Source organism: Otolemur garnettii, unplaced genomic scaffold (assembly GCF_000181295.1).
Source record: "Otolemur garnettii isolate 467f Iridium unplaced genomic scaffold, OtoGar3 scaffold00073, whole genome shotgun sequence".
Classification (NCBI taxonomy): Eukaryota; Metazoa; Chordata; class Mammalia; order Primates; family Galagidae; genus Otolemur; species Otolemur garnettii.
Genome location: NW_003852468.1, coordinates 5,708,088 through 5,735,780, shown reverse-complemented (window position 1 = coordinate 5,735,780; position 27,693 = coordinate 5,708,088). Strand labels below are relative to the sequence as shown.

The 27,693-nt window shown below is 48.8% G+C and overlaps 1 protein-coding gene across 1 annotated transcript in view; it reads left to right on the top strand.

Moving 5' to 3' along the window:
* Window positions 1-26,021, top strand: part of VANGL1 (VANGL planar cell polarity protein 1) — a 34,403-nt gene extending 8,382 nt beyond the window's left edge. The window contains exons 2-6 of the mRNA XM_023515469.1: window positions 3,212-3,819; window positions 18,216-18,349; window positions 20,524-20,656; window positions 21,519-21,753; window positions 25,738-26,021. Coding sequence (XP_023371237.1) covers window positions 3,212-3,819; window positions 18,216-18,349; window positions 20,524-20,656; window positions 21,519-21,753; window positions 25,738-25,998 — 1,371 coding nt within the window. The 3' untranslated portion in view covers window positions 25,999-26,021. The remainder of the gene's footprint in view (window positions 1-3,211; window positions 3,820-18,215; window positions 18,350-20,523; window positions 20,657-21,518; window positions 21,754-25,737) is intronic.
* The last annotated feature ends 1,672 nt before the right edge of the window (window positions 26,022-27,693 follow it).

Here is a 27,693-nt window from a genome sequence, read left to right as displayed (position 1 = left end):
CAGGAGAATTGCTTAAGCCCAGGAGTTGGAGGTTGCTGTTAGCTGTGATGCCGTAGCATTCTACCCAGGGTGACAGCTTGAGGTTCTGTCTCAAAAAAAAAAAAAAGAAAGAAAATGTGTTTCCTTTGTCAGAGGAACAGCAGCTTCCCAGCTCCAGGGACTTAGTTGCTCCTCAGGAACGCAGGGATTCAGTGCTACTGGGTCTCTTGCAAAGTTCAAGAAAAGCTGAGAATTAAGATTTTTATGTAAAAACCTAATTTCACGTAGTTTTGAAACATTGGCAGTTTATGAACTTTTGAGAAAACATTATGTGGATTCTTCTCCAGGTCCCAACTGTCTGGCAGCCCACCCGATTTGAATAAACATCTGAGCTATATCTAGAAACATGTTTGCACACCCTCCACACATCCTGCACCGTAAGCATGTCCAGCCTTGCTCCACGTAGACAAAGCAGTGCGTGCATACAGGGTTGTAAAGATAGGAGACTACAGATAAACATACGCTGTGCTCACCTGGAGACACACAGAAAGGCGTTTATAATCAGATTGACTGAAACTGGAATTCCTCAGAGCACACGAGGTGTACTTGGGACCCAAAGCTGCAGTTACTGTTGAATGTGGGGTTTGTTGAGCAATGAGCAAATGCTTTGAGAACTGTTGTACTGGCTATCTTGGCTCTGGAAGGGCTGACCTACGATTGGATTACCCTTAAGTGCTTCAGGAGGTCAATTTCCTGCTGGGTGTGGATTCAGAAATAGTGGTGGCCCACTGGGAAGAATTTCTTTCTTTATAGCTTCTCTATACTTTGTAGCTCACTAAGAACCACGTTGGGAAGCTATTGCTGTTTTCGCCATGACGATCTGGTGGGAGAAGCAGTGAGATGGGCATTAGAGGCATTATTTCTCAGGAGTGGTTTCATGAACAATCACAACCCTTGATGGCCTCAGTTGCTTTTTTTCCCCCCTTTGGAGGCAGAGTCTTAACACTTGTCACACTGTAGAGTGCTGTATGGTCATAGCTCCTAACAACCTCAAACTTGTGGGCTCAAGTGATCTTCTTGCCTCAGCCTTGCAAGTAGCTGGGACTACAGGCTCCCATCACAATGCCCAACTAGTTTTTTCTCTATTTTTGGCAGAGGTAGGGTCTCACTTTTGTTCTGGCTGGTCTTGAACTCCTGAACTCAAGCAATCTACATGTCAAGGCCTCATGAGTAGCTGATACTACAGGTGTCCACCACAACACCTCTATTTTTAGTAGAGACGAGGTCTTGCTTTTTGTTTCAGGCTGGTCTCAAACTCCTGACCTCAAGCAATCCACCCACTTGGCCTCTCAGAGTACTAGGATTACAGGTGTGAGCTACCATGCCTGGCTGACCTCTGTTTCTTTATTGAAAGTCTAGGGGATTAAATTAGTTACAGTGGCCTACACCTGTAATCCCATCTACTTGGGAAGCTGAGGAAGGGGTATCACTTGAGGCCAAGAGTTTGAGCCCAGCTTGGGCAACACAGCAAGATCTCACCACTAAAGAACTTTTTTTTACAAAGAGAAATCTAAAAAAAAAAAAAGAAAGAAAACCAAATAGAAATGTAGGAGATTAGGTTAGAGGATTTTAGATCCTTTTTATTCTGAGAACCTCAACTTTGAGAGGACTCTTTATACACCTACATGTATAGGTTGGTTAAGCATACATTCACAAATTCTTAAATGGATGGGGGATTTAGTTAGCACATCTGGCGGGAAAAAGGATGAGTAGGTAAATCAGAGCAGTGTGGTAGCACACTCGTAACAATTACTTCAGGATTGATTATCACCTGATACTGGGTTCAATGCAAAACATGGAATCAAATATTGTAACTCAGAGTATTACAAAGCAGTTGTTATGTCTTCTGTATCCTGTGAACTTAACTATATATTAAAACAAATTGTATATCTTTTTTTTTTTTTGAGACAGAGTCTCACTTTGTCACCCTAGATCGAGTGCTGTGGCATCATAGATCCCAGCAACCTCAAACTCTAGGGCTCAAGTGGTCCTCTTACCTTAGTCTCCCAAGTAGCTGGAACTACAGGCTCCCATCACAATGCCCAACTAGTTTTTCTCTTTTTTAGTAGAAACCAGGTCTTGCTCTTCCTCAGGCTGGTCTTGAACTTGTGAACTCAAGCTGTCGTGTCCTCCCAGAGTGCTGGGATTACAGGCGTGAGCCACTGCACCTGGCCCATTCTTTTCATTTTTGCTGAGTAGTATCCTGTTGTATGACCCTACTACAATTTGTTATCCATTTTCCTGGGGAATGGGCATTTGGGTAGCACCACTTTGGCTGGTAGGAATGAAGCTGTTAAGAATGTTCTTGTGTAAGTCTTTCCTGGATGTGTTTTCATTATCTTTGGGTAAAACCTGGGAATTGCTGGCCCATATAGTTAAGTGTTACGTTTAAATTTATATGAAGCTGCCAGATCAGTTTTCCGGAGGCACTGTGCAGTTGCGTGCTGCCACCAGCAACATTTGAAAGTCTGGGCTGCTCTGGCTCTTGTCTTAATGGTAATCTCTTTCCTGGTATGTTTAGTTTGTCACGAAAACATGTTTTGGTAAGGGTTTTTGAGCTGATCTGGCCAAAGAGAGATTCTTAAATTTGCTTAACTTAATTAATGAGAAATACTTTTGAAGAACGCATGACACTGATACTTGTTAACTGGGTCTTGCAAACATCAGATGGAGGTTTGCAGTGATGTGTGTACCGGCTGCAGGTAAGTTTAACTTTGTGGGGTGATGTTAAGTTCCCTTGCCAAGCACTTCGCTCTTCAGGGCTGCTGGAAGGTATAGAAACCTGTACACACCCAGCGTGAATTGGAAAGGAAGTGCAGAAGAGATGGACTCTCCCAAGGCTAGTCTAACTACTATGTAGATTGTTTATCACAGGACGGACAGGCCCAGGCCCTCAGAGCCTCTCAGAGCTTTTCAGCACAGCCAGATGAGAATTCATGTTATGTTACTGAATCACCCAAACAAACACAAAGATTAAATTATGTTCCCTCTATTTAAAAAGGTAAAGATATAATACATTTTGGAAATTTCAGTGAAAGTTGTTAAAAGTTAAAGCATTCCAATATTTAAAGAGTTAAGTTAAAGAAACCCCTGCGTGTCCATGGGTAAACAAGGAGGGCCCTGCACGTGCTCTTTGTGGTATCAACAAGTGGCCTCCTTGTCTTCTCACCAGGATGACAACTGGGGAGAGACCACCACGGCCATCACAGGCACCTCGGAGCACAGCATATCCCAGGAGGACATTGCCAGGATTAGCAAGGACATGGAGGACAGCATGGGGCTGGATTGCAGGCGCTACCTGGGCCTCACTGTCGCCTCCTTTCTTGGACTTCTGGTTTTCCTCACCCCCATCGCCTTCGTTCTGTTACCCCCGATCCTGTGGAGGGATGAGCTGGAGCCTTGCGGCACAATTTGTGAGGGGCTCTTCATCTCCGTGGCGTTCAAACTCCTCATCCTGCTCATCGGGACCTGGGCGCTCTTTTTCCGCAAGCAGAGAGCCGACATGCCCCGCGTGTTTGTGTTCCGTGCCCTTCTGTTGGTCCTCATCTTTCTCTTTGTGGTTTCCTATTGGCTTTTTTATGGGGTCCGAATTTTGGACTCTCGGGACCGAAATTACCAGGGCATTGTGCAATATGCAGTCTCCCTTGTGGACGCCCTCCTCTTCATCCACTACCTGGCCATCGTCCTGCTGGAGCTCCGGCAGCTGCAGCCCATGTTCACGCTGCAGGTGGTGCGCTCCACGGACGGCGAGTCCCGCTTCTACAGCCTGGGACACCTGAGGTAGGAGGGAACGTCTGTGAGGCAGGGAGGACGATTGTACCTTGCCACAAGAAGCTTGTTGAGTATGTGAAGAGCGATGACAGTCGCGGGCTCAGTCCAGGGTCTGACTCTCTTCTCTTCTGGTGTGTGGGGCGGGTGTCTGTGTGCATGAAGATTCTGGACTTCTGGATAGACAGGGTGGTTACTGGCTCTCATCCAGGTTGGGATTTTGAAAGGTGTTGGCAACTCCCAAAAGTGATGGAGAAGGAATATGCATAGTGATGGCTGTTTATTTGAACCTGGAAATTGGCCCGTGGATGGTGCATAAGGTGACCAGCAGTTCCATTTTCCCCAGAATGGTATATCTGGTTTATCTTATTGTCCCAGTGGAATTATCAATTGTTCCTTTTTTTTTCTCCACTTTGCAAGGTGTCCTGATTTGGGCAATGAGTTATAATAGTCACCCTGGTGATCCTCCAGTAAAGAATCAAGTGCAAATTAGAGACTCCAAATGTGTAAGGGCTGAGTGTTTTGAACATGTATGCATGAGGAAAAAGTTAGAAATCACTTGGGATGGCATACTGTAAATCTATGCATAAAATCTCATTTTGTGGTTAACTGAAGTCATAACCATCGTTTATTTATATTTGCCTCAAGATCAGCACTTTATGTAGATTGCATATTTAGTCTTCACAGGACCCTATGACATTGATATTATTGGTCCCAGTGTTATTGATGTAGAACGTGGGATTAGGGGATAAAAGTAGTTTGCGCAAAATACTGTGGCAGCCTTGTTTGGGATCCACTCAGACATCATGAAATGCAGGCTGAGTTATGCCCCCGTATGGATTGTCTCACTTTGTGTTTTGTGCCCTATTTTTCCATCTTTTTTCTTACACAAACTATGCCCCTGAGGATGGGGCAGTGCTCATTCCTCATGACACCCTTGGCGCCTGGCATGGAGCATGGCACACAGTTGGCGCTCAGCTGGTCACTGGGTAAAGGCAGAGCCCAGGATCTGACTTCAGAGCCTTCACCTTCTCCCTGGCTCCTGTTGATGCTGATGTGTGTAACCTGTTCGACTCATGGTAGGCACTTAATTGTCCCTGTTACTGCTGTGATATTGTCACTAGCAAAGTGGCCATGGTCACAAGGGCACACCTTAGTGGTGTCAGAAGAATTGGCTTTGTCATAGTTCTGGCTGGAGTCCAGGGGGGTGGCCCGGTGCTGGTTTGGAGTCAGGCCATGCTGCCAAACCATCGTCCTGTTAGCATGCTCCCTCCTTCCTTCCTCTGGCCCAGCTTGTACCACCCAAGGACTGAATGATTCAGTGTCAAGGTTGCTGCCACCCTAACCGATCCATGCAGGGGATCGTGTCCAATTCCTGTGTTTATGCAGCAAAGCCTGGCAGTTCACAGACATCTGTAGGGCTCTGAAGGGAAGTAGGTACCTGCTGCGTGTTCATCTGGGACAGCTTTCTTTCCATGTCCTCATGGGGAATGACCAGCGGACTGATGGTAAATATCTGCTAAGTGCGAGCCCAGAGCTTGGGGCTCCAGCACCACAAGAGTGGCTGCCTTCAAAGCCCTGTGTCAGACCCGGGAGCTCAGCATCGCAGGGAGACCAGGGCACTGCTGCACAGCAGACAGATGCCAAAACAGACCTGGCTGCAGGAGACAGGAACACAGGAGAATGGGGAAGTTCAGGCTGTGGTAGCAGGAGACAGTCTGTCCCAGAACAGGTCTTGATAAAGTTAGAGCAGTGGCTGTGGTCCTGGTGGAGGTGATATTTGGGACTGGCCAAGAGTGAGGCCTGCTGAGATTTTGTTTGGGGCCGTGGTTGGTGTGACTCTATCCTGTGCAGGAGTGAAAGGGAAAGACACCTTGTCACCTTTATTGCCCCCGGTGGGGGACTGACTTCCTCCCTGGGCTTCTGTGTTCTTCCCTCTAGGACTGGTTGCACGAAAGATGGGGTGGGGACAGGAGAGGGGGAACCAAAGAGCCAGAGGAAGGTGTGTCCAGAAAACGTAACTAGCAGCAGCCCCAGCATCTCCCCACATAGCTGTGCTGGTTGGGTTTGAGTTGACTGGTTTCACGATAGATGGGGTGGGGACAGGAGAGGGGAACCAAAGAGCCAGAGGAAGGTGTGTCCAGAAAACGTAACTAGCAACAGCCCCAGCATCTCCCCACATAGCTGTGCTGGTTGGGTTTGAGCGAGTGGGCAAGGCTGGGCTGATCCTGCTGCACAGCGCACAGGATCGCTGCAAACCTCTTAGGCCCTCCTCACCCTGAAGCCTGTGAGCCCAGCTCCCCAGGAGACCTGGAGGGTGGCATGTCCAGCAGCCCCAGAGGAGGACATTCGAGGTCCTCCAGCCTCCTCCCGGCTTCTCTTCAGGGCTGGTTGTTTCCTCCTCTCCCTGCCTCTACCAAGGCCCCCTTTATCCCTCACATGGAGCCCTGGGCCAAGGGGTGCAGAGAAGGCTGAGGAAAGAAAGGTGTTATTTGCAGATGGAGCCCTCAGGCAGGCTAGATGCCCGGCCTGGCCTCTCCGCCTGCTGATATTGTGTGTGCCTGGTCACCTGCCGGTCCCAGGGCTAAATCTGGTTGGAACCCAGCAGTGGCTGGAAGAGTCACTGGGCCAGAAATATAACTTCTAAGCCCTTTTGTAAAGTGCAGGAATCAGACAGGAGGGACGAGGGAGTGGGATAGACAAAGCGGGCCTCGGAGACAGGCACAGCAGGTCTTGAGCAGCAGCCCTGCTGGAATCACAGGCGGCCACTCTGCCTTTATGTAAAGCCTCTGTTGGGCTTCGGTGCAGAGTGCTGGCGAATTCTTTTTTTCTGTTTCCACAGATGATTTTATTGAATCGACTGAGCTATTTTTGAGAGTGGTCAAAAGAATGCCTACTCTTTAGTTTCTTAAAGAAAACAGGCTTCTCATTAACCCTCATAAAAGGCACTTGCTGTGGCCTGCTTGTTGGCAGGGATGGATTTCTGGGCTTGTTTGAAAACTTTCAGAAATGTAAAAAGTCACTGCTGTAGAAAGTGGGATGCCATAAATACATTCAAACCTCTGCCCGGTGCCTTAGTTACCAAAGGCCTTTCCAGGGTTGGGGCTCATTTGCCCGGCCCGCTGCCTGTCGGGTCTGAGCAGGGGAAGTAGTGGGCTCTCCCATGCGCAGTGGTGGGCCCTGCCCACAGGTGATATGGGACCTGCTCCAGGTCGCAGGGAGCTAGCGTGTCCCTGTGTGTCACACCCCTTTCCTGCTGTCCTCTCCATGGCACCCTGGGGTGTCAGCACTGTTGGTTTGTGGCTCTCCGGGCACACCTCACTGGTCGTTTCTCTTGGCCTTTTTCTCACAGGGAGTTGCTAACTTTTCCAGAATTTCATCAGAGACCAGTGATTTTCGATCTGACTGTATTTGGGGAGTGACCCAGAAAAAGAGACTAAAAATGACATTTAACTACCCTAATTAATAATTTCTCAGTTTTGACATCTTTCAAGGGAAATACCGTGAGTATTGGCACATAGACCCTAGTGTAATTGACTAGATCTGAGCTGGAAAACAGAGAAAACCCTCGGTCAGCGGCGGCGTCATCCTTGCTGTGACCCTTCTGAGCTGTTGACAGACAACTCAGTCTTCACAGCAACCCCGTGAGGTAGGCGCTGACACCCTCCTTGTCAAGGGACCAAACTGAGGCACAGATGAGTTAAATGAGTTGTCTAAGGCCTCATGTGGTTTGTGATTGTGGAAGCTGGGATTTGAGCCCAGGCTTTCTAGTTCTAGAATGATCTTAACCGTGTTGCTGTACTGCCTGTGAGGAGATGTGTTCACATCACTGCTTTGAGAATGCATGAGCAGATTCCGGGCAGTTTTTGAGAGCTTACCATGTGCTGGGCTGGGTGCTGGCTGCTTGTGCAGACGTTACTGTGTTTCTTTTAAATCAGAGCCTCAGGGCTGGAACACACAGAGGGCGGGGACTCTCAGAGAAGGCTGGAGCTCTGAGGTCCGTCTCTTCACTCCAAGAGTTGCTTTATCCACTCAGTTGACTACGCTCGGTCCCTCAGTCCATATAAACACAGTGGTAGGTTTGAGCCTTTGATCGGACCTTCTGTATTTCACCTTTTCAAAGAAGATGTCTTTTACTTATTGTTGTATAATGTTTACCTGATGGTAGTGTAAATCCAGAACCATTTCAGTGTTTCTCACGGGTCTGCCAGTCCTGCCCGTGGCCTCTGTACTATCCACTTGTATGGAGAGTCAGCTGGGGCTGGGCTTTTTTCTCTTCTCGTGTATTCTGAGGGTCCCGCCTCCTCTGCATGGCTCTCCTTGTTATTTCTACATCAGGGTAGCTAGACTCTTACACGCAGCTCAGGGCTCAAAAGAACACAAGAGCAGAAGCCCCTGGGGCCTTTTAAGGTCTGGACCTAGAATAGGCCCTGTATTGCTTCTCCTATACTATCTTTTTTTATTTTTAAAATCTTTAATTGACTAAGATCAGATATATCCAAGATGTACGGTATGAGGATTTGATACATGTATACGTTGTATGATGATCACCACCACCAAATTAACCAACCCAGACAGCATCACCGTGCTGTGCGTTGGATTCCAGAATGTGTTCATCTTCTAACCAAAAGCTTGTCCCCTTTGCCCAAAATCTCCTCATTTCCCACCCTCACCCTCCATCCCCGGCAGATGCTGTTCTATTCTCAGCTTCTGTGAATTTGACTTTTTTTTTAGGTTTCACACATGAGAAAGATTGTACAGTCATTGCCTTTCTGTTTACTGTACCATCTTGACGAAAGCAAGGCCCAGCCTGGAGTAAAGGAGAGAGGACGACTCAAGACGGAGAAGGCTCCCACCGCCCCCGCTTGCTCTCGTCCTCAGTCTGGCTGTTCTCACTTTGTGCAGCTCTAACACACTTATTTACTCCTTCCTCCATGTTGTATGTTTTTAACATGGAGGAATCAGTGAATAGAAGTAACATTTGGAGTGGGGGTAAGAGCTGCTTTAACGACTCTTGTGGCCATCAATGAATAACAACAGCTAATAGTCATCAGCAGGGAGAGACAGAAACCACAGAAGAGAGGCAGCACTCGGCGCTGCTGGAAACTTTCCTGTTCACAGTGACCCATTCCGTAGGAAGTTCGTACTGCTGACGTTCCACTGGACCTACTTCAGCCAGCAGATGTGAACTGCTTGGTCTGGTAGCTGATCATAGAACCAAACCCCTATGCTTTTGAACAAATGATTCTTAGATTCCTTTTCAGACCAGCTTATGATTGCCCCTTTATTGAGGTGAAAGGAACTGTTATGGACCGAATATTTGTGTTTCCCCAAATTTGTATGTTGAAGCTCTCAGCCCCAGGGGCTGTATCTGGTGATGGCACTCCTACGGAAGTAACTGGGCTTAAATAAGGTCATGAGGTGGGGCTCTAATCCGATAGGACTGGTGTCCTTATAAAAAGAGACACCACAGAGCTTGCCTCTTTGCACACACAGCTAGAAAGGCTGTGTAAGCCCATAGGAAGAAGGTGGCTGGCTGTAAGCCAGGAAGAGAGCCCTCAGCAGGAACCCAGTCGGCTAGAGCATTGAGCTTGGACTTCCAGCCTCTAGAACTGTGAGAAAATAAGTTACTATTGTTTAAGCCGCCCACTCTGTGGTATTTGGTGTGATAGCCTAAGCTAAGATAAGAATATTATGCACACTGGTGACTTTTGACCCCAAAGCTCCAGAAAACCTTGGAGTCCACTCTGCCCTGATTAATTCAAGCTAGTGTGTGGTTGTTTCCTCCCAAGCTTGAGCAGGGGCCTTGCTTCTCTGGTTGCACTTTGGTTTTCTAGTTTGAATTGAAGAAGTAGAGTCTTCTAAGGAGGTCGGAATTACTCCAGGATATATTTAGGATATGCATTTCCAGCTCCTTTTGAAACCTTTTGCCTGGGTCAAGTTATTATCTAAGCAGGTGATGATATTGCTGATCAGATTTGGCCACAGTGCTCGGCTGCACCCCTCCAACCTGTGTTCGAGACTAAAAGACTAGCACCAACGGTCTCAGGAGGGCCCGGAGCCATTGGCTGTGACATTGGGGATTATTTTTAAACGATCCTTGGAGGTTTTGACTCATGTTATTACAATTCTGGTTTCACTTACGCTCTCATTTTTAGAAATGGTTATTTTTTTTACTTGTGTGACTAGTTTTCAATAAAGATATTTTGCCAGCCTTCACCCCCCACAACCTGAGAAAGCAAAGGATAAAAATGAATAAGAGCTGAAAAGTAGAGTATGAGGCTGTTGCTGAGACTCTGCTTCGCTGTGGGAGAATTTTCAGGGAGGCAATGGAGCTGCCGTTTGTGGTCGGGTCCTGCGGTGCCTGTTAAAAGTGGCTTTAATGAGAGTGTGAGGCGCTGCACACTGCAGCCCTGTGTTTGTTCAGCTGCCTCCTGGCAGCAGCCACAGCTGGGACATTTTCCCTGCACGACGTCTGCCCACAAGCCTTGTGCCGAGGCTGGGAGGACTCAGCCCTCACAGAACACAGCCTCCCGAGTGGGAGGAGGTGGTGAAGGTGAAGCTGGCTTAGGTGGCTGTGCTGAGGGTCCTTGGGTCATGATGGGTCATGCTCCCTGAACAGTGTACTGTCTGTTTCCTAAAGGACTCATGCTGAAGGCTGGACCTGACGTTCGACACGCTCACTCTCAAGTCCAAGGGTGAGATTTGGTACCGTGCATGGTGAGGCACTGATACCCCAGAAGGCCAGTGGACTGGGCTCTCCTTTCTCATCCCGCAGAGCCACAGTGCAGCTCTGCACTAGGCCGGGCCTGGTGTCCACAGGCTCTGGACTTTGCCCTGTGAGCGGCTGTAGTTTGCGTGAGGCCCGCAGTACTGGTGCGGAGGTAGGTGAGCCAGGTGAGCGCCAGCGTGGGTCTGGAGGTGTTCATGGTGCTAATCTGAGAGTACTTCTTACTGCGCTCTTCACAGGCAGCTGTCTTTGATCCCCGCGTCTCTGTTGTTTATCTTGGTGTGATTCAGCACCATAATTTAAGGTGTGAGAAAGCTGGCTTCCCATCTCAGGCAGGGGAGGGGTGACACAGGATGGAGCTGGCAGGGTGGCAGGGTCTGTACCATGGCTGGCAAGCAGGGCCACAGGCTCCCGGGGCTGATGGTGCAGACCCAGACTTGTGGCTGTCGGGGAAGCCTGGCTGCTGCGTGCCCACCGGGAGGGGTCTGCTGGCACCTCTGTGCTGTGGGGACGGCAGCCAGAGGGATCCAGCCATGCTGGCTCAGCTGCTCAGAAGGAGGCTGCCCTGCCCAGCGGTGTTGTTTCTGCAGTTGGAGCCGCCTACTGGGTCATGGCGCTGCGCCCAGGAGCAGCGTGACAGCTCTGTGTTTAGTTCTGAGACCAGAAGAACCAGGTCACCGCCTGAGCTCTTAGGTGCTTCTGGTTCTCACAAACTTCTTGCAGTGTTTAGAGAGTGGTCTCCTCTGGGCTTGCTCTGGGTGTGGCTTACTCTGTAATGTCAGAGAGGAAATTTTTCAGAGTTATACTTTATTATCAGAAATTTAAAGAGGGCGTAGCAAAGGGCATGGAGAAGTGTCCTGGGTTTCCCCAGACTGTAGTTGGAGGCCATTCCCCAAGTCCTGGGTCCTGTTGATTCTGCCTCCTCGGAGCTTTGGGATTAGGTATCTCAGCCTTCCAGTCTACTGTTCATCTTTCCGTGGGGCTACCCTGTGGGCTTGTCCACAGCTGAAAGTCAAAGCAGAGGCCAGGACACTTTTCAGCTGGCAGATGTTGATTCAAAGTACTTGGTGGCTGAAGCTTCCACAGGCTGAGGAACCAGCAGGTCTGGGGCAGCCAGGGAAAGGGCCTCCTTGCAGGCTGCATGGAGCTTCCAACCTGCTTCCCCTCTCAGGATAGGCGGTTTGCCTCGTGTTTCAAGATCTCTGGCAGCAACCTCTAGCCCTCCTGCTTTATCCTGATGAAGACCCACAAATCCAGTTTAACCCAGACCTCCTGACGCACATGAGCTAATCCCAGTTTTTGCCTATCCTCGTCCTCCTCGAGTTTCAGGGAGATTGTTACCAGTTATCTGTGTGAGCTGACTTCCCCAGGCAGCTGTTAGACACACATTTTAATTAAAAGGCAGAAGGGTCAGGAGATAGAAACACTTTTGTGCCTGGTTGTCAGAAAAGGTGGAGGTGGCATTCAGGGGCTAATTATATTTGCTTCTCTGGGACTCACACAGATATTGTCCTGACTGTCAGACTGAAGTCATTTATCTCCTCATGCAGGGAACAAGGGACCCCACACATCCAGATAGATGTATTATAGTTGACACTTCTAGGAAGCAGCAGGTGGGTAAGACCCAAGGGCATCAGTTGTCTTGCCTTGGTTGGGGGTCTTCACAGAGCCCTGGGTTTAGGCCCTAAAATGCAGCCTCACCTTAAAGAGTAGGTGATGGCTGGCCATAGCATCAAGGCAGACTTTCGTACTGGCTTCCCTTGGTGGCCCCTGCCCACTGTCCCCCTTACCTTGTGTCCGGGCAGAGCCTCAGTAACTGAGCATCAGCCCAGCCTTGCCCTTCACCTGCCTCCGTCCGTCCTTCTCTAAATGAAGTTTTCTGAGTCTGCTGTAACAAATTAGCACAAACTAGGTGGCTTTAAAACAGCTTTCTCTTTCACTTTCTGGGAGAGAAGTCTGGAACCTAGTTCTTGGCACACTGTGCTCTCTCTGAAGGCTCTGAGAAGAATCCTCCCTGGCTCCTGGTGGTCACTGGTGATCCTGGGCCTTCTCTGGATTGCCGTAGTGTCACTGCAGCCTCTGCCTCCATCATCGTCTGGCCTTCTCCGTCTGTTTCCCTCTGTGGCCCCTTTGTTATAAGGACAACAGTGAGACTTTACATAGACCAATTATAACAACATCTGCAAAGACTCCAATTCCAAATATGGTCACATTCTGAAGTTCCAGGTAGATGCAAAGTTTGGGAACCACTGCTCACTGCAGCACATTTCTCAAAGCTGTCCTGTGACTGAACACAGACCCCACTGCTCCTGTTGTATTATAGATGTTCAGGAAGATGATGATCCCAGCCTGTGTCTGCTCACCTTGCTTCCTCTGCCTGGATTTGCTTCATAACCTGTTGTCCACCTGTTGTCCTCGTCTTTTAAGACGTAACTCGGAAATGAAGCTTTGCCGCCACTCTGGATCTTCAGCGGGAACACCTCTCCCTACCCCATACACAGCCTCTCTCACAGTCTCTCCATGGTGCTCATTGTTTGGGTGTTTGTCCCCACCGCTTGGAGTGTAAGCCCAAGTCATAGAGCTCTGGATTGTCCCACCAATGTCTCAGCTCATGAGATTTAACTGCCATAAGGTGATGTCAGCATCAGCCAGCACCTAAATATTTCAATCTTGCAGTCTGTAACTAGACTTCTTCTAGCTGCCTGCACCAGGCCTGCCCTCCTCACTTCATTAGCCTTTTGGTAATACATTTGATGTCACTGGGTCCCTTGGAACCCACTGACTATTTTACAGTAGGTTTTCTGGGTTATTATCCCCATCCTCCAGATGAAGAGTCTGAGGATTGGGGAAGGAAATAGTTGTTCAAGGTGAAAGCCGAAAGGCATATTGTCTGAGGCCAGAGGCTGCACCTTCTAGGCTGTGCATACTTCATCCCAAGGTCAAGGTCACGGACTCAGACATGCCCAAGGCGTGGTGGAAGTAGTGGCAGGTATGTAGGGACATTAATTTGGTTTGTGCTTTTTATTGTTTATTAGAACTTATCTTTCAGGAATATGCCGTTCAGATTTTTTTGGGGGGGGAGGACAGAGTTACACTTTGTTTTTCTCAGTTGAATGCTGTGACATCATCAACAACAACCTCAAATTCTTGGGGTCAAGCAGTCCTCTTGCCTCAGCCTCCCAAGTAGATGGGACTACAGGTGCTGCCACCACTCCTGGCTGGTTTTTATTTTTTTCTTTGTTTATTTGTTTTTTAATAGAAACATGGTCTTTCTCTTGCTCAGACTGGTCTTGAACTCCTGAGCTTAAGCAGTCCACCTGCCTTGGCCCCCCCAGAGTTTGAGGGTTACAGGTGTGAACCACTGCACTCGGCCTGTCTTTCAGACTTTTATGAACTGACATTTGGATTGTGTTTCAAGGTGCTTCTCTCAGGTCTGTTTAACAAATGTAGCTGAGGGTGAGCCCCACTTCTCCACTGCCAGGGCAGTCATTTGACAGGGTCAGCAACACCAAAGGTGCTTTTGTGGTTGATTGGCCACCAAAGACCTTGGCATTTCACATTCTGCTCAGTGAGGCAGCGTGGTCAGCAGTGAGTTTTGAGTTAAAACGTGGTTGTCACATCCCGTCAGTCATTTGTGCTGACCCACTGCTGCCCTGTCCTAACCAGGAGTTCAGATGTGGGTCAGCCTAGACCCAAGCTCAGTGGAGATTTCTCTCCCATTGGTAACAACATCGGCCTCTACGCATTCTGAATATTCCATTGTCCATGTTCTCTTTTCGTTTGTATGTCTGGTATTCCTGTGTTGGTATTTTTACACATAGGTCTCAAGTGAATGTCTCTCTTAACTAGATGTATCCCCACGTGCTTTTTCCACAGATCCATGTGATCTGTAAAAGGTATTACCCTGGATAATGACATAGGGGGCTGTGTTGTCGTGTGGCATTGAGCACAGAGTTCTCTTCTTGGGAGAATGCTCCTTCCCACGGGGTTTTGGTGGGACTGTGTCCCCAACTGTCCTTCAGGCTGTACCTGGCTGTGACGCAGGGCTCCTGTACAGGGCTGGTTCTCCCAGTCTCCGCCTTTTCCCACTGAGTATAATGGTGATAAGAGAGCGGGCAGCTTCTTCGCCAACTCGATTTTTCTTGCGTCTCCCCTTTCCCAGAGGTTATCTAGTCTAAAGATGGGGATCAGTTGAAAGGTTCATTTTTGCTCATCTCTGAGGCCCTTTTTGCCTCTAAAGTTTCATGGTTTATGAAATATGTACTCAAGAGTGACCCTAGACCTATAAGAATGCTAAGTTTCATGAATGGATAAGTGAAGCCAACAAATATTCTATCCTATGGAGAAATCAAAGGATGTGTCCCGTGTGTGAGGGACCTAACATAGGCAAATTTTGAAAGGACGAGACTAGGGTTGGCCAGTCGTGGCTCCCCTAAAGACATCACAAGTCGTACGTGGTGGCTGTTGATGCTGCATGCTTAGGGACAGAGCACAGGGACTGGAGAGTTAGGAAGGGCTTCCTGAAAGGGGTCAGCTGCTTTCACCCTATACGTTCCCATGTGTGGACGATGCAGGAACAATGCTGAGCCCTGGTGCTGGCGGAGGGAATGGCTGCTCCCTGGGCCCTGGCCCTGGAGGCTGAGACCTAGGGCAGTGATTGGGAGTGATTGGTAGCCTGTCACAAGGGGGAATGTAGAAAAATGTAAACAAGACAGCCTTAAGTATTCAGGCTTGCTGCAGCATGGCCTCTCAGCTGGCCTGTCTCCTGATCAGACCCGACGCTTCCCTGCATTGTAGTTCACGTGGCCCAGCTCATGGCTGCCTCACCGTTAAAGCTGAAATCACATATCATGTAAGAGCTTACTCTCTTTACAAAGAGAGGCATGTGGGATTTTATTCCCAAAGATCAGAACCATGTTAAGTTGGGCACTTCAGTTACACCCCGTTTTTAGTTAGGTGGAAATTCTCATTCCCTAACGTTGCTGGACCCGCTGAGTGTCCGGCGGACCATTTGCTGTGGGTGAGGGCATGCACAACTCCTGGAGACAGCTGTAAACTTCGTCCTAAGAGTCCTTCAGCTCTGGCACAGGCTTGTCAGCCTGGGTGGCCAGCCAGGCCGCAGCTGGTTCTGAGTCACCTGGTGCCTCTGGTGGGGGAAGAAAAGTGTGCCAGCACTGTCCCCCTGTTTGGTTTTTCTGAGCAAAGTTCTTGATCCTTAGAGGATTGGGAAAGCCATGCCCCATCCCACAGTACTCAGCCTGCCCCAGGGATGTCACAGGAGACCCCGGGCTCTTCTCTGAGCGACATTCACATGAGCTGTGACTGGTCTGTGTGGGAGCGTCCAGGAGGCCCTATGCTAGAAGGTGGCTGGCCACAGCCAGCAGCTACAGGCAGCATGCCGTTTGTGGTCACAGAGCAGAGGTTTGACAAATGCAGCCATAAAGCTCTGGCCCAGTCATCCCCTTACAGGCCCCCACTGAATTAGTGGATTCCCTAGGCTGCTCCTTGTGGCCTGGCTGAACAGAAAAGCAAAACCCAGTGACCTCGGGGGAGTTTTGTGCTTTGAAGACTGGCCTGGAAAAAACCAAATGATTTCCTAAGGGAATCCAGGAGCGTAGAGATGTTTCTGTGTCCGTATGTGAGTGTGAGATGAACTGGGTTTGGACCCCAGTGTGTCTATTCAGATAAACTTGTTTCTGTGCCGGGGGCCCCTTGTCTCACAAAAGCACAGGGACCAGGTAAACAAGGGAGTGTCTGTATGTATCTTATCAGGTACAGGGCATGGCAGATCTCTGGTGGGTAGGAGATGAAGGGATGCGTGTCCCTCTGTGGGGAATGCCAGAGACAGCAGGACAGAGAGGAGGCTGGGGCCACACCGAACTGGAGATCACCACACAGGGCCTCTGGCGCCAGGGGAGTAGACTTCTTTCTGTGCAAAGATCTATAATGACACACAAACCCCAACTCAAGGGCCAGCTCCTTAGGAAAGCTACTTTTACACTCTACCCTGTCCTGGGCAGTTAGGGACCCTCCTCTGTGCTAACTTGACCCCCACGTACTCCAGGGTGAGAGCTCACTGTTCCATACATCCAGCTGCAGAGAAGCCCCAGTGCTTGGCAGATACAGGCAAGTAAATATGAGAATGATAGGGACTTTGGGGATGTGCATTTGCTCTTGGGAGTATTACAATTCCATTGTGCGAGGTTGGTTTCACCAAATTTCCCCTGACAGTGTCCCCAGCCTCACATGACTCTGCATATCCAGGGTGATGTTAAGAACCAACTGAACTCACATCACAACCCAGCACTGTTGGCACAGTAACTGAGAAGGCTTGGCCATGGTTTTGCTCTTACAGAGCTTAGCCAACTTCCAGATCAGACTCGGTTAAAAACTTTTGAAGCAGAGCTCCATGGGGACCTAAGGAGGTGGACTGACAGCATGTCCAGCTGAGAGGGCAGAGGCTGCATTGTCCCAGTGTGAAGTGCAGATCCCCGGGCCACTCAGAGCACTGGGACACAGCATGGTCGGGTCCTGGCACTCTGACTGTTATAAATAATCCTTGTCAGCCCATCTCCGTAGCAGGATAAAAGGAAGGAAAATCTAAAGGGCAGGGTAAGATGTGTTTGTGGAATTCAGCACGCTGGTGATTGGTGAGCAACATGGAAGGCTGCAGATGTCGAGATGTAATATTGTTACGTAGAGGTCTCACGTGATGGGGAGAGAGGCTAAGCTGGGCGTTTGGGACCTTCCTGGAAGCTTCAGCTTTCCTGTTGGTTAAAGGCATGCCGTCACGCAGGTCATAGGTGTTTGAACCCCAGTTTTCTCACCTGGCACGAGTGTGCGGGTCAAACAGACGAGGTGTGTAAAAACCCCTGTGTATCATTGCAGGCTGCTCTTTGAAGTGGAGAGCATCCTGCATCTGAGCAAGAGTGTGTGTGGGTGCCCCCAGGTCCTCTCTCCTGCTTGGTGACATTGCCTCTTCTCTGCTCCCCTGCTGCCCTCTGAGGTCCAAGCAGGTGGTAGCTTGGAGACTTAGGGCACGAGGACAGGTAGAGTCCCCTTTGTGCCCTTCTGCTGAGAGCCAGAAACAGTCAAAGGGCTGGAGGCCTCATGAACCAAGGAAGGTCAAATGTTCTTAGCCTTCTGTTAAGTGGAGGGCGTATGGATTTCCTGTACAGACGCAGGCATTCTGGTGTATACGAAGCCTAAACCCCAGGATCCTTACAGCAGGGTCAGTGAGGCACAGGGACAGAGCCCTCAGCTGGGACCTGAGAAGCGTGAATCTGCCCTTTGTTGTTTTACTCATTAGCTCTGTGACCATCAGTGAATCTCTTGCCCTTTTTGGGGTCCCGGCTTCTTTTCTAAACTGAGGAAAACCAGAAACCGTTCTGTATAGCCAAACCTAGATACGAGTTATGAATTATCACTTGTTCTGGATAAGAAGTGGCTAATGACAGAGCCCACAGCCTGGAAGAGAGCACAGAAACCACGTGGCCCTGGTCTTCTTCCATCTTCAGCTTCTCATCCTGGAGATAGGAGGGGTGGTGGAACCCAGGACTCTCGCGCGTGAGGCTGCCTTTGCTGTTTCTTACTTCACTTGACTCCAAAAGATTTTCACTTAGGAACTGCTTACTCAGTGCAAATGTTTTGCATTAATTTTGTTCTTTTTTTTTCTTAGTATTCAGCGAGCAGCATTGGTGGTTCTGGAAAATTACTACAAAGATTTCACCATTTATAACCCAAATCTCCTAACAGCCTCCAAATTCCGAGCAGCCAAGCACATGGCTGGGCTAAAAGTCTACAATGTAGATGGTAAGTGCCTCGAACTGGTGGGTGTGGTGTGCATGGTGGATACAGTGTGTGTAGAGAATGGTGTGTGTGGTGAGTAGGGCATGTGTGGTGTCTGCGGCGTGTATGGTGGGTACAGTGTGTGTGGTGTCTGCGGCGTGTGTCGTGGGTACAGTGTGTGTGGTGGGTATGGCGTGTGTGGCTGGTGTGTGTGGTGGGTATGGCGTGTGTGGCTGGTGTGTGTGGTGGGTATGACGTGTGTGGTGTCTGCAGCATATGTGGTGGGTTTCTGACCCACCACGTATGGACAGCTCTCTCCATTGCGGGAAGAACTGCTTTTCAAAATTTGGATAAATTACCATGGGTGGTGGGTACAGAGTATGTGGTGGGTACAGTGTGTGGTGGGTACAGTGTGTGTGGTGGGTATGGCATGTGTGGCATCAGTGGTGTGTGTGGTGGGTATGGCATGTGTGGTATCAGTGGTGTATGTGGTGGGTATGGCGTGTGTGGTGTCAGTGGTGTGTGGCATGTGTTTTGGGTATGGTGTGTGTGGTGGGTATGGCATGTGTGGTGGCTGGTGTGTGTGGTGGGGGTATGGCGTGTGTGGTGGCTGGTGTGTGTGGTGGGTATGGCGTGTGTGGTGTCAGTGGTGTGTGTGGTGGGTATGGCATGTGTGGTAATAGTGGTGCGTGTGGTGGGTATGGCGTGTGTGGTGTCAGTGGTGTGTGTGATGGGTATGGCAGGTGTGGTGTCAGTGGTGTGTGTGGTGGGTATGGCGTGTGTGGTGTCAGTGGTGTGTGTGGTGGCTGGTGTGTGTGATGGGTATGGCAGGTGTGGTGTCAATGGTGTGTGTGGTGGTTGGCATGTGTTTTGGGTATGGTGTGTGTGGTGGGTATGGCATGTGTGGTGGCTGGCATGTGTGGTGTCCGCGGTGTGTGTAGTAGGTTCACGGGGACCGTTTAGTTTAAACTTCACGGTATGTTTGGTTCTGCTTCCTCTCTCTGCTCACCTCTATGGTGTGGTCTCATTGCAGAACAGTTTCTTTTCTTTTTTACATATATGGAAAGCTCATTCGTTTGAGGATCTTATGATTGAACACAATAGCAGTGTGTGTTTCCTACCTTCTGCTTGGAATACCGTATGTTGAAAGCTATTAGGAAAAACTGCTTTTCAAAATTTGGATAAATTACCTAAAGACTCAGAAAGTGACCTAAATTCCTTAAGACTGGAAATGTCAGTAGTTCAGGCATCCGGTAAGATCCTTGCAGGCATTTCTTGAGCCTGGCCAGCAGCTGGAGTGGAGTGGGTGTCAGGAGGCTGGCGGCCAGGCTGGGTATCTGATGGTTAAGTGTGAGAAACAGGACATGGTGTCATTTCTTACTGGGTACCTTGGGTGAATTAAGAGTTTACAAACCCTGGGAAAGGATCATGCTGTCAACAAGTCCAGTGATTTATATGTAATATCAAGTTTTAGTGGTGATTTTACCTATGATCTGCTAACCTAGTAAGTAAGGGTTCCCGCTAGTGAAAGCAAGTCACCAGCCAAGTCGGTCGTGTGCAAGAAACCCTGAAATCTGCCTTATGTTTGTGATGATTGAGGTGATCCCTGGTCAGAGGACAAGGCAGGAGTTCCAAGCCTGTGCTTGTGAATGGGCTGCTCTGTGTGTCCCCAAGCACTGGCTTCTCCGTACGTGGTGGCTGCCATGGCGTACCAGCGTGGCTTGTTTTCTGGCACGTGATCAGTGTCTCATGTCCCTTGACTTTCTTTTTTCTCTGTCTGTCCATGTTCTCCCCATCCCTCTCATTCTTTCTCATTGTCTTGTTGCTGAAATCTGATGTCCCAGCTGCCCTTATGGCCAAACTGAAACTGAACAGATGGTAAGTAACCTCTTCAGCACACTCTGTGTATTGTTTTAGGCCAACATTTTAATTGTCGAGCATTCTTCATCCCCTTCTGAGTTCTTTTTCCATCTCCACTGATCAGATGTGGACGTGGGAGAGATTTCCCTGCTCTCGCGCCCTGGGCGCAGTGGGAGCCCAGCAGGGGCGCTGTTGAGCTCCTGGGAAGTTGCCTTTAGGATTTGTGTGCACTTGACAGGGGTGGTGGACAGACTGACAGACCATGGTGCTGGTTTCTGCTGAGTTTTCCAGCTCCTTAATATTAAAACTGTTCTTCCTTTTCCATCCTTTCCCCAAAGGCCCCAGTAACAATGCCACAGGTCAGTCCCGGGCGATGATCGCTGCAGCTGCTCGCCGCAGAGACTCAAGCCACAACGAGCTGTATTACGAAGAGGCCGAGCATGAGCGGCGAGTGAAGAAGCGAAGAGCGAGGTGTGCAGTCTCCTGGCACCAGCACCCTCTTGTAGACGTCTTTCCCCTTGTACTGCTAGAATGAGGTTTCTGTTCATGAACTTGACCTTCTTGAGCCTTTGGATTGTACCTTGCTCTGGTGTTCCTCAAACATTAGCGTGGACGGCATTGCTGTGGCAGCTCATTCAAACACAGATCACAAGTTCCCAGCCCCACCTGCCAAGTTCAGTAGGTCTAGGGTTGAGCCCAAGAATTTTGGATTTCTAACAAATTCCCGGGTGATGCTGAGGCCGGCTGCTTGCCTTGTGTCCCAGAGCCTTACTGCTTTTCACAGTCTGGTCATGCTCACTGAAGGGGCCAGCACTGGTTTCTGTCCTGTGAGCTGTGCCCCTTCCTTTTCCCGGGGGTTGCTGGTGGGCGGCTGGATTGAGAGGATGTGGTTCTGGTTCTTTACAAGGCTGCTCTGCACCACCAGCCACGTCTCTGTGCAGAGCCTTTTTTAGCCAGAGTTTGAGAGGCCTTTGAATCCTTTGCATCTAACTTTTCAATGTAGAGATGAAAAGGCATTAAAGTGAGTTTCCCAATGTTATTATCAGCAGAATTGAGGACAGAGTTCATCCCCCAGTCCTGGGGCTCCTTCGTCCTCTCCCCTGCGGCCTTCATTCCACATATCATTTTTGCCCTTGCCTTCCTTTCTTCCTCTCCTCTCTCAGCCCTCTGGGGGACAGCTAAGGGTGTGAGCAGCATGATCGGGCCTGGGGTGGGGTGACGGTAGGTCAGGCTGCAGCAGAGTGGAGAGGTGTCCCTGCCAGTGCCCACGTGGCCCTGTTCTCAAGCGCTGGGGCTGGCACTGTCCTGATTCCTATGTCGCCTCACCTTCCAGGCTAGTGGTCGCAGTGGAGGAGGCCTTCATCCACATCCAGCGTCTCCAGGCTGAGGAGCAGCAGAAGGCCCCGGGGGAGGTGATGGACCCCAGGGAGGCCGCCCAGGCCATCTTCCCGTCCATGGCCAGGGCGCTGCAGAAGTACCTGCGTACCACGCGCCAGCAGCACTACCACAGCATGGAGAGCATCCTGCAGCACCTGGCCTTCTGCATCGCCAACAGCATGACCCCCAAGGTGCACATCTGGGCCTTGACACGCAATAGGGGGTTACGGGACGTCGTAACATCACAGGCTGGTTCTCTAAAACTCCACGTAATAAGAATCAGTGACTCCCACTTATTTTGTTGTATCTTATTACTATGAAATGTGTCTTTCAAAGGTCTCTAGCATCCAGCAGAGGAGGGAATTTCACTAAGAGACAGTAGAGAGTCGTCTAGGTCAGGGGTGCTGTGTGGGCTCTGGAGCCCAGCTGACCCTTCCTAACCAGGCTCCTCTCACAGTGGGCTGTGTGGCCCTGTGCACATAGCTTAATGGCTCCGTGCCTGTTTCCTAACCTGGAAATGGGAGATAATACTAACAGACACAGCATTTGGTCATTCAGGGACCTGAAAGTTTCAATTCATGTGAAGTGCATAAAACAGTACCTGTCACGTGATAAGGCTGACTAAATAGCTGTAATTGTTATCAGTGGTAGAAATGATGCCATGAGACGTTTTGGATGTTGTGAAATTGGTTTTACTTAATGGTCTTTTAGATTAGCACACTTTTAGTAAAGGGGTGTGGCCAAGGAGGCAGACTGGAGTAAGGGGTAGTGTGTGACTTCTCTAAAGAAAAGTAGGTTTCAGTCCCGGCCCCACTTGACTGGTTTGTGACTGTGCATAAATCACTCTACGCTTGCTTCCTCTTCTGTAAAATGGGGAATCATAGAGATACCTACCTGATAGGATTGTTGAATAATAATTGCATTAAACATGGCAATGTGGCTTATAAATTACGTGGTAGAGAGTAAATGAACTTGGTGTGCAGCAGGCAGGTAACATTTGGTGGCTGCTGTTTAAAATAAGGACCTGTGCATACATTGTATCATATCTGCGTCCTGCTGGCTAGGTTGTCAGCCACTAACAACCCTCCAGAGAGCCATTCAGAAATATTCAGTAAGAAACCCTAAAGTCTTCTGTATTCTTTGACTCCCTAATCTCTCTCCTAGAAGTGTCCAGCACAATCAGATTTATACGTGAATATACACCAAGATATTTTTTTGGAAAATAAGGTGTAATAACGCCAAACTGGAACTAATTTAAAACTGTAATAGTGGTTCTGAATGATGGTACATCACCTTTTGAGTTATGGAAAAATCTTTGTTAAAAATGTTAAGTTACAAAGAGCAGAATGCCGAAAGGTGTGAACACTCTGGTTGCAAGTGAGGAAAATAATGTGTGCATTGGCAAAGGGACGGCTGTACCGAGTGGAATGGAAGCTGTGGATTTCCTTTTTCAACACTTGGAAGTTTCCCGGTTGCTTTCTGTTTCATTTAAAAATTTTGTACTTTTCTGAACTAAAAATATCTGTTACTTGTATAAAAATCCAAACATTATAGAAGAATATAATGAAAATGAAGTTTCATCCTCCTCGAACATTTCTTCCCGATAAGGATTCGGTATATATTCTTTTTGTTGTATGTGCTTCTATTTTTAAAGTAGAAGTAGGATCATCTTCTCTCTCTCTTTCTATGCACACGCACATATACACACACTAGAACCTTACAGTTGACCATCTCCCCAAGTTTACTGGACACATACCCCATGGACGTTTCAGTGCCATAGGCCTAGTTCCTTATGTTGACCACCTCTGTATGTTGAACTGTTTGTTACAATTTCCTGGGTAGTCAACTTACAGAGGTTCTACTGTGTGTGTAGACACATGTACCTACACACACACACACATATATGGTATATAGTGGATGTACAAATATATTAGAGAAACACGACTTTTTTTTTTATTTACCTAAAGCTATCCTCATTCCCATAAATAGCTACATCTTACTCTACCAAACTGATTGCCTGTGGATGCACATTTGGATTAAGGATTCTCTGTAGTCACAGCCAGGGCTGGCTATTTTTATTGATGGAACTTTATTGGAGCATAGCTGCTCCCTTTATTTAAAGACGACCTACGGCCACTTTCACTGGGCACCAACAGAGTTGAGTAGTTGTGACATAATGTGGCTCGAAAAGCTGAATTTATTTACATTTATAGACACGTTTGCCAGCCTCTAGTCTAAACAGTATTATAGTGAATATTTCTTAATGTAAGTATTCGTGCAAGTTTTTCTGAGGGATGAATTTCCAGTAAAGGATCAACTGCATCCAAGTTGTAGATCCTCGGCCAGGCACTGTGGCTCATGCCTATAATCCTAGCACTCTGGGAGGCTGAGGTGCTAGGATTTGAAGTTTGAGACCAACCTGAGCAAGAGCGAGACCCTGTCGCTACTAAAATAGAAAAACTAGCTTGGCGTTGTGGCAGGCACCTGTAGTTCCAGGTACTTGGGAGGCTGGGGCAGGAGGGTCACTTAAACCCAGGAGTTTGAGGTTGCTATGAGCTAGGCTGATGCCGTGGCACTCTAGCCTGGGTGACGGAGGGAAAGTCTTTACTAAATTTTAAAAAGCTGTAGATCCTGCCAAATTGTCCTAGATGTTACCATTTTATACTTTTTGCCTCCAGTGTCTGGGACTTTTTCTTTCTCCATATACTTGGCAGCTTTAGATAGCATTTTTTTTTTTAGTCATTGCCCATCTAAAAGGAGGAAAATGTTTTTAAATATTTTAATTTTTTTTTATTTATGTGACTAATTTTTTCATGTTAACTTCCCATTAGTATTTCTTTTATGATTCATAAATGGTATTTTTATTTTAGAAGTATGAAAGTTAGGCAGGTCTCTATTTTCTGCCTTGCAGTCTGTGCCACATAGATCAGAAATAATATACCTGGTCATAGCAATGAGGTATAGGGGAAAGGGATAGCACTTAAAAATCTGTTCGTGAGGCCAGGTACAGGGGCTCAACCCTGCAATCCTAGCACTCTGAGAGGCTGAGGCAGGAGGATTGCTTGAACCTAGGAGTTTGAGGCTGACACCATGACACGCTAACCTGGCAATGGAATGAGACTCCATATCCAAAAAAGAAAATAATCCTTCCTTGACTCTGTCTGGGACCAGATGGCTACATCCCAGTGCATTTCCATCAGTTTTATTGGCTCACTCTTTCTTACTTTTCTCACCTAAGTCAGTGTTTTTATTTGACTACATTCACATGCTTTTGAACTCTGAGTATGTACCAGGACTGTTAGAAATTCAAAGGTAAAATTCCTGCCCTCAGGAGAGTGAAGTCTGGGTTGGGGAGCAGACAAGCAGATCAGCAGTCACCATTCAGGAGGTGAAAGGTCCAGTGAGACTGATGATTATAGGAGCCTGGAGAGCTTGGAGGAGGGCCTGGTAATCTCCCTGGGCGGCTCAGGGAAAGTGGTTTGGGAAGATTTGAGGAGGAATGTGCTGAATGACCACGTTTATCAGAACGAACGGCTGACTGCTGGGAGCCAGGTGCCTCGGGGCCCAGAGCTGGGTGGGGTGGGCGTGGCCATGTGCACACTCAGCCCCAGGTAGAAGGATCACCAGGCTCTCACTGTGAAGGCTTCTGTAGGTGTTTTCTGAGAGGGAACCCTTCCACCTGCACAGCCGTCCTCTGAGTTCAATCGAGTCATGGTGACCGCTTACAGAGAAGGTAGATAACTTAGCCAGTAAGTGGCAGAGCATACGGTTTTGTTGGTGCTGGTAAATTCCTCTGTTCAGCTCATATTCTCTGAGTGGTTCTCTGGGCCTGGCATTTATCCTAGTTCTGAGAAACTTTCAGGTCAGGAGAAAGAGGTAGAGGGGCGTGACTAATGGGGCCGGTACCCCTGGAGGCGGTGACGCACAGCGATGACTTCCAGGCAGACACCAATGGCTGGCGGCCATCCCTCATTCCTTCACCTCCATGGTTGCCACCACCTTCACCCTCTGGAGTCCAGTAAGTCTTGGTCACATGACTATGAAGGTCCAGTGGGAATTCCTTGTGATAAGCTGGGCTCTGTCTGAGGTCCAGTTAGGAACTGGTGTACGAATGGATAGGACTGTGCTTGGAATGGGGCCTTCCTGCCCTGATGGCCTTTCTCCTCTCCTTTCAGGCCTTCCTGGAACGTTACCTCAGCGCGGGCCCCACTCTGCAGTATGACAGGGATCGCTGGCTCTCGACGCAGTGGAGGCTCGTCAGCGAGGAGGCCGTGACCAATGGATTACGGGACGGGATTGTTTTTGTCCTTAAATGCTTGGACTTCAGCCTCGTGGTCAATGTGAAGAAAATTCCGTTCATCTTACTCTCTGAAGAGTTCATCGACCCCAAATCTCACAAATTTGTCCTTCGCTTACAGTCTGAGACATCAGTTTAAAAGTTCTATATTTGTGGGTTTATAGTAAGAAACGAAGAATATATATAGAGAGATATATATGTGTATGCCAGAGGGGTGTCTTTTTTATTCTTCATTGCTGACTGAAACTGGCAGGTGACAGACCAGTGTCCTTTGACCATCTGCACTTTATTTGGAAGGAAGCAGGGGACGGGATGTCTGCCCTGAGAAAAGGGAGTGACATCTGACTTCACAGATGGGACTTCTCAGAAGCCGTTCCCAGGAGTTTCTGTTACAGCTGCAAACCAAAGCAGAGCTGGTGCATTCTTGGGAACCCCGCCTTACAACACTCGGTTCCTGCCTTTCGTCCAGGACCACGTCCCCCACTGCTTCTTGTCCTTCCACTTGTGGACTTCTAGGGGACACCTCTTTACTGTTTCAGGAAACCAGTCACTACACGTCCACATACGTGCTTGTGTATGTAAATGTCCAGTACCGCGTCCCCCACGAACACGAAGGGCGTGGGCAGTTCAGGAAATGTTCATCTTTGTTCTTTGTTGCCTTAGGTTCTTCAGAGAAAGATCACAGCAGAAAATGTGCACTGTCAGTTTACAGCTATTGAGGGATCTGATTGTTTTTTCCCTAAAGAGAAAACCTACCTGCCCCATTTCTGCCCCTGCCCCTCCACTGTCTTGAAGCAGGTAGCCCCTTCCCAGCCCTGCGACCGCCCACACAGGCTCCGCTCCATCCCAACCCCACCTGGCTGGCAGTCACCTTTCAGAGCTGACTCAGACCTGGCTGTCCACATGGGCCCTCAGGCTCTTTGCCTTGTTGCAGGTCAGTCCCACGGATTGTTTCCATAGTGACATGTAGAGTGCCCCCCACGTGGGACCCAGGAGCAAGGCAGCAGATGCCCCTCTTAGGCTGCAAGGAGCCCCACCCCACCCGGTTCTTCTCCCCACTGCTCCACACCAACCAAGAGAGGACCAACACTGTGACTGGGCCTGGTGGGTACAGCTTGCAGCCATGTAGTTACCTGAGGGAGGGAAGTTCCCACACAGCTCATAGCAGACAGACTGGGGAGGGAGACCAAGCAATGCCAACCATGCTGGTGGCTGCTGCTGTCCAGTCCCTGTATCTCTGACCACCATCACTGTGCAGCTCATCACCTCTGCCACTTACTGCCAGGAAAGGGGCTTGTTTAGCTCCTGACCTGTAAAATTAATCTGACTTGTCGGTAAAGTTGGAGAAGGGAAATGGACACTATGCAAATCTGTGGGAGAGTCGGGAGCCAGTTCTGTCCAGAATGATTCATGTGTGATCTCTTTCCTAAATGCGGCTGGTTCAGTGGGCTCTGCCCTGGTCCTGGGGAACAGATGCTGCCTGGGGTGCAGGCAGGGGAGCCACATCTAGACGCCTTGCCATGGGCTGTCTTTGCCTCCATTTGCTTTCCGGTATCTACAACAAAACTTCTGAAAGTATTCACTCCTGCCTTTCCCAGTATTTAGGGTAATCAGTTACCTTGCTTCAGTAGAGGATGACGCTGTCAACATGTTCTTCTTACGTGTTGCGTCCCCTTACTGTTGTATGTATTCCACCAGTGGTACAGTATTCGTGTGTTATTTGAAAATCAGGATTGGCTTTGGATATTTGTCATACACCTGTACCTGAAAAGTTAAACCACATTCTTGAATCGGCAGCCTTCAGCTCAAACAGATACGTTGGAGAAAGAAGGGG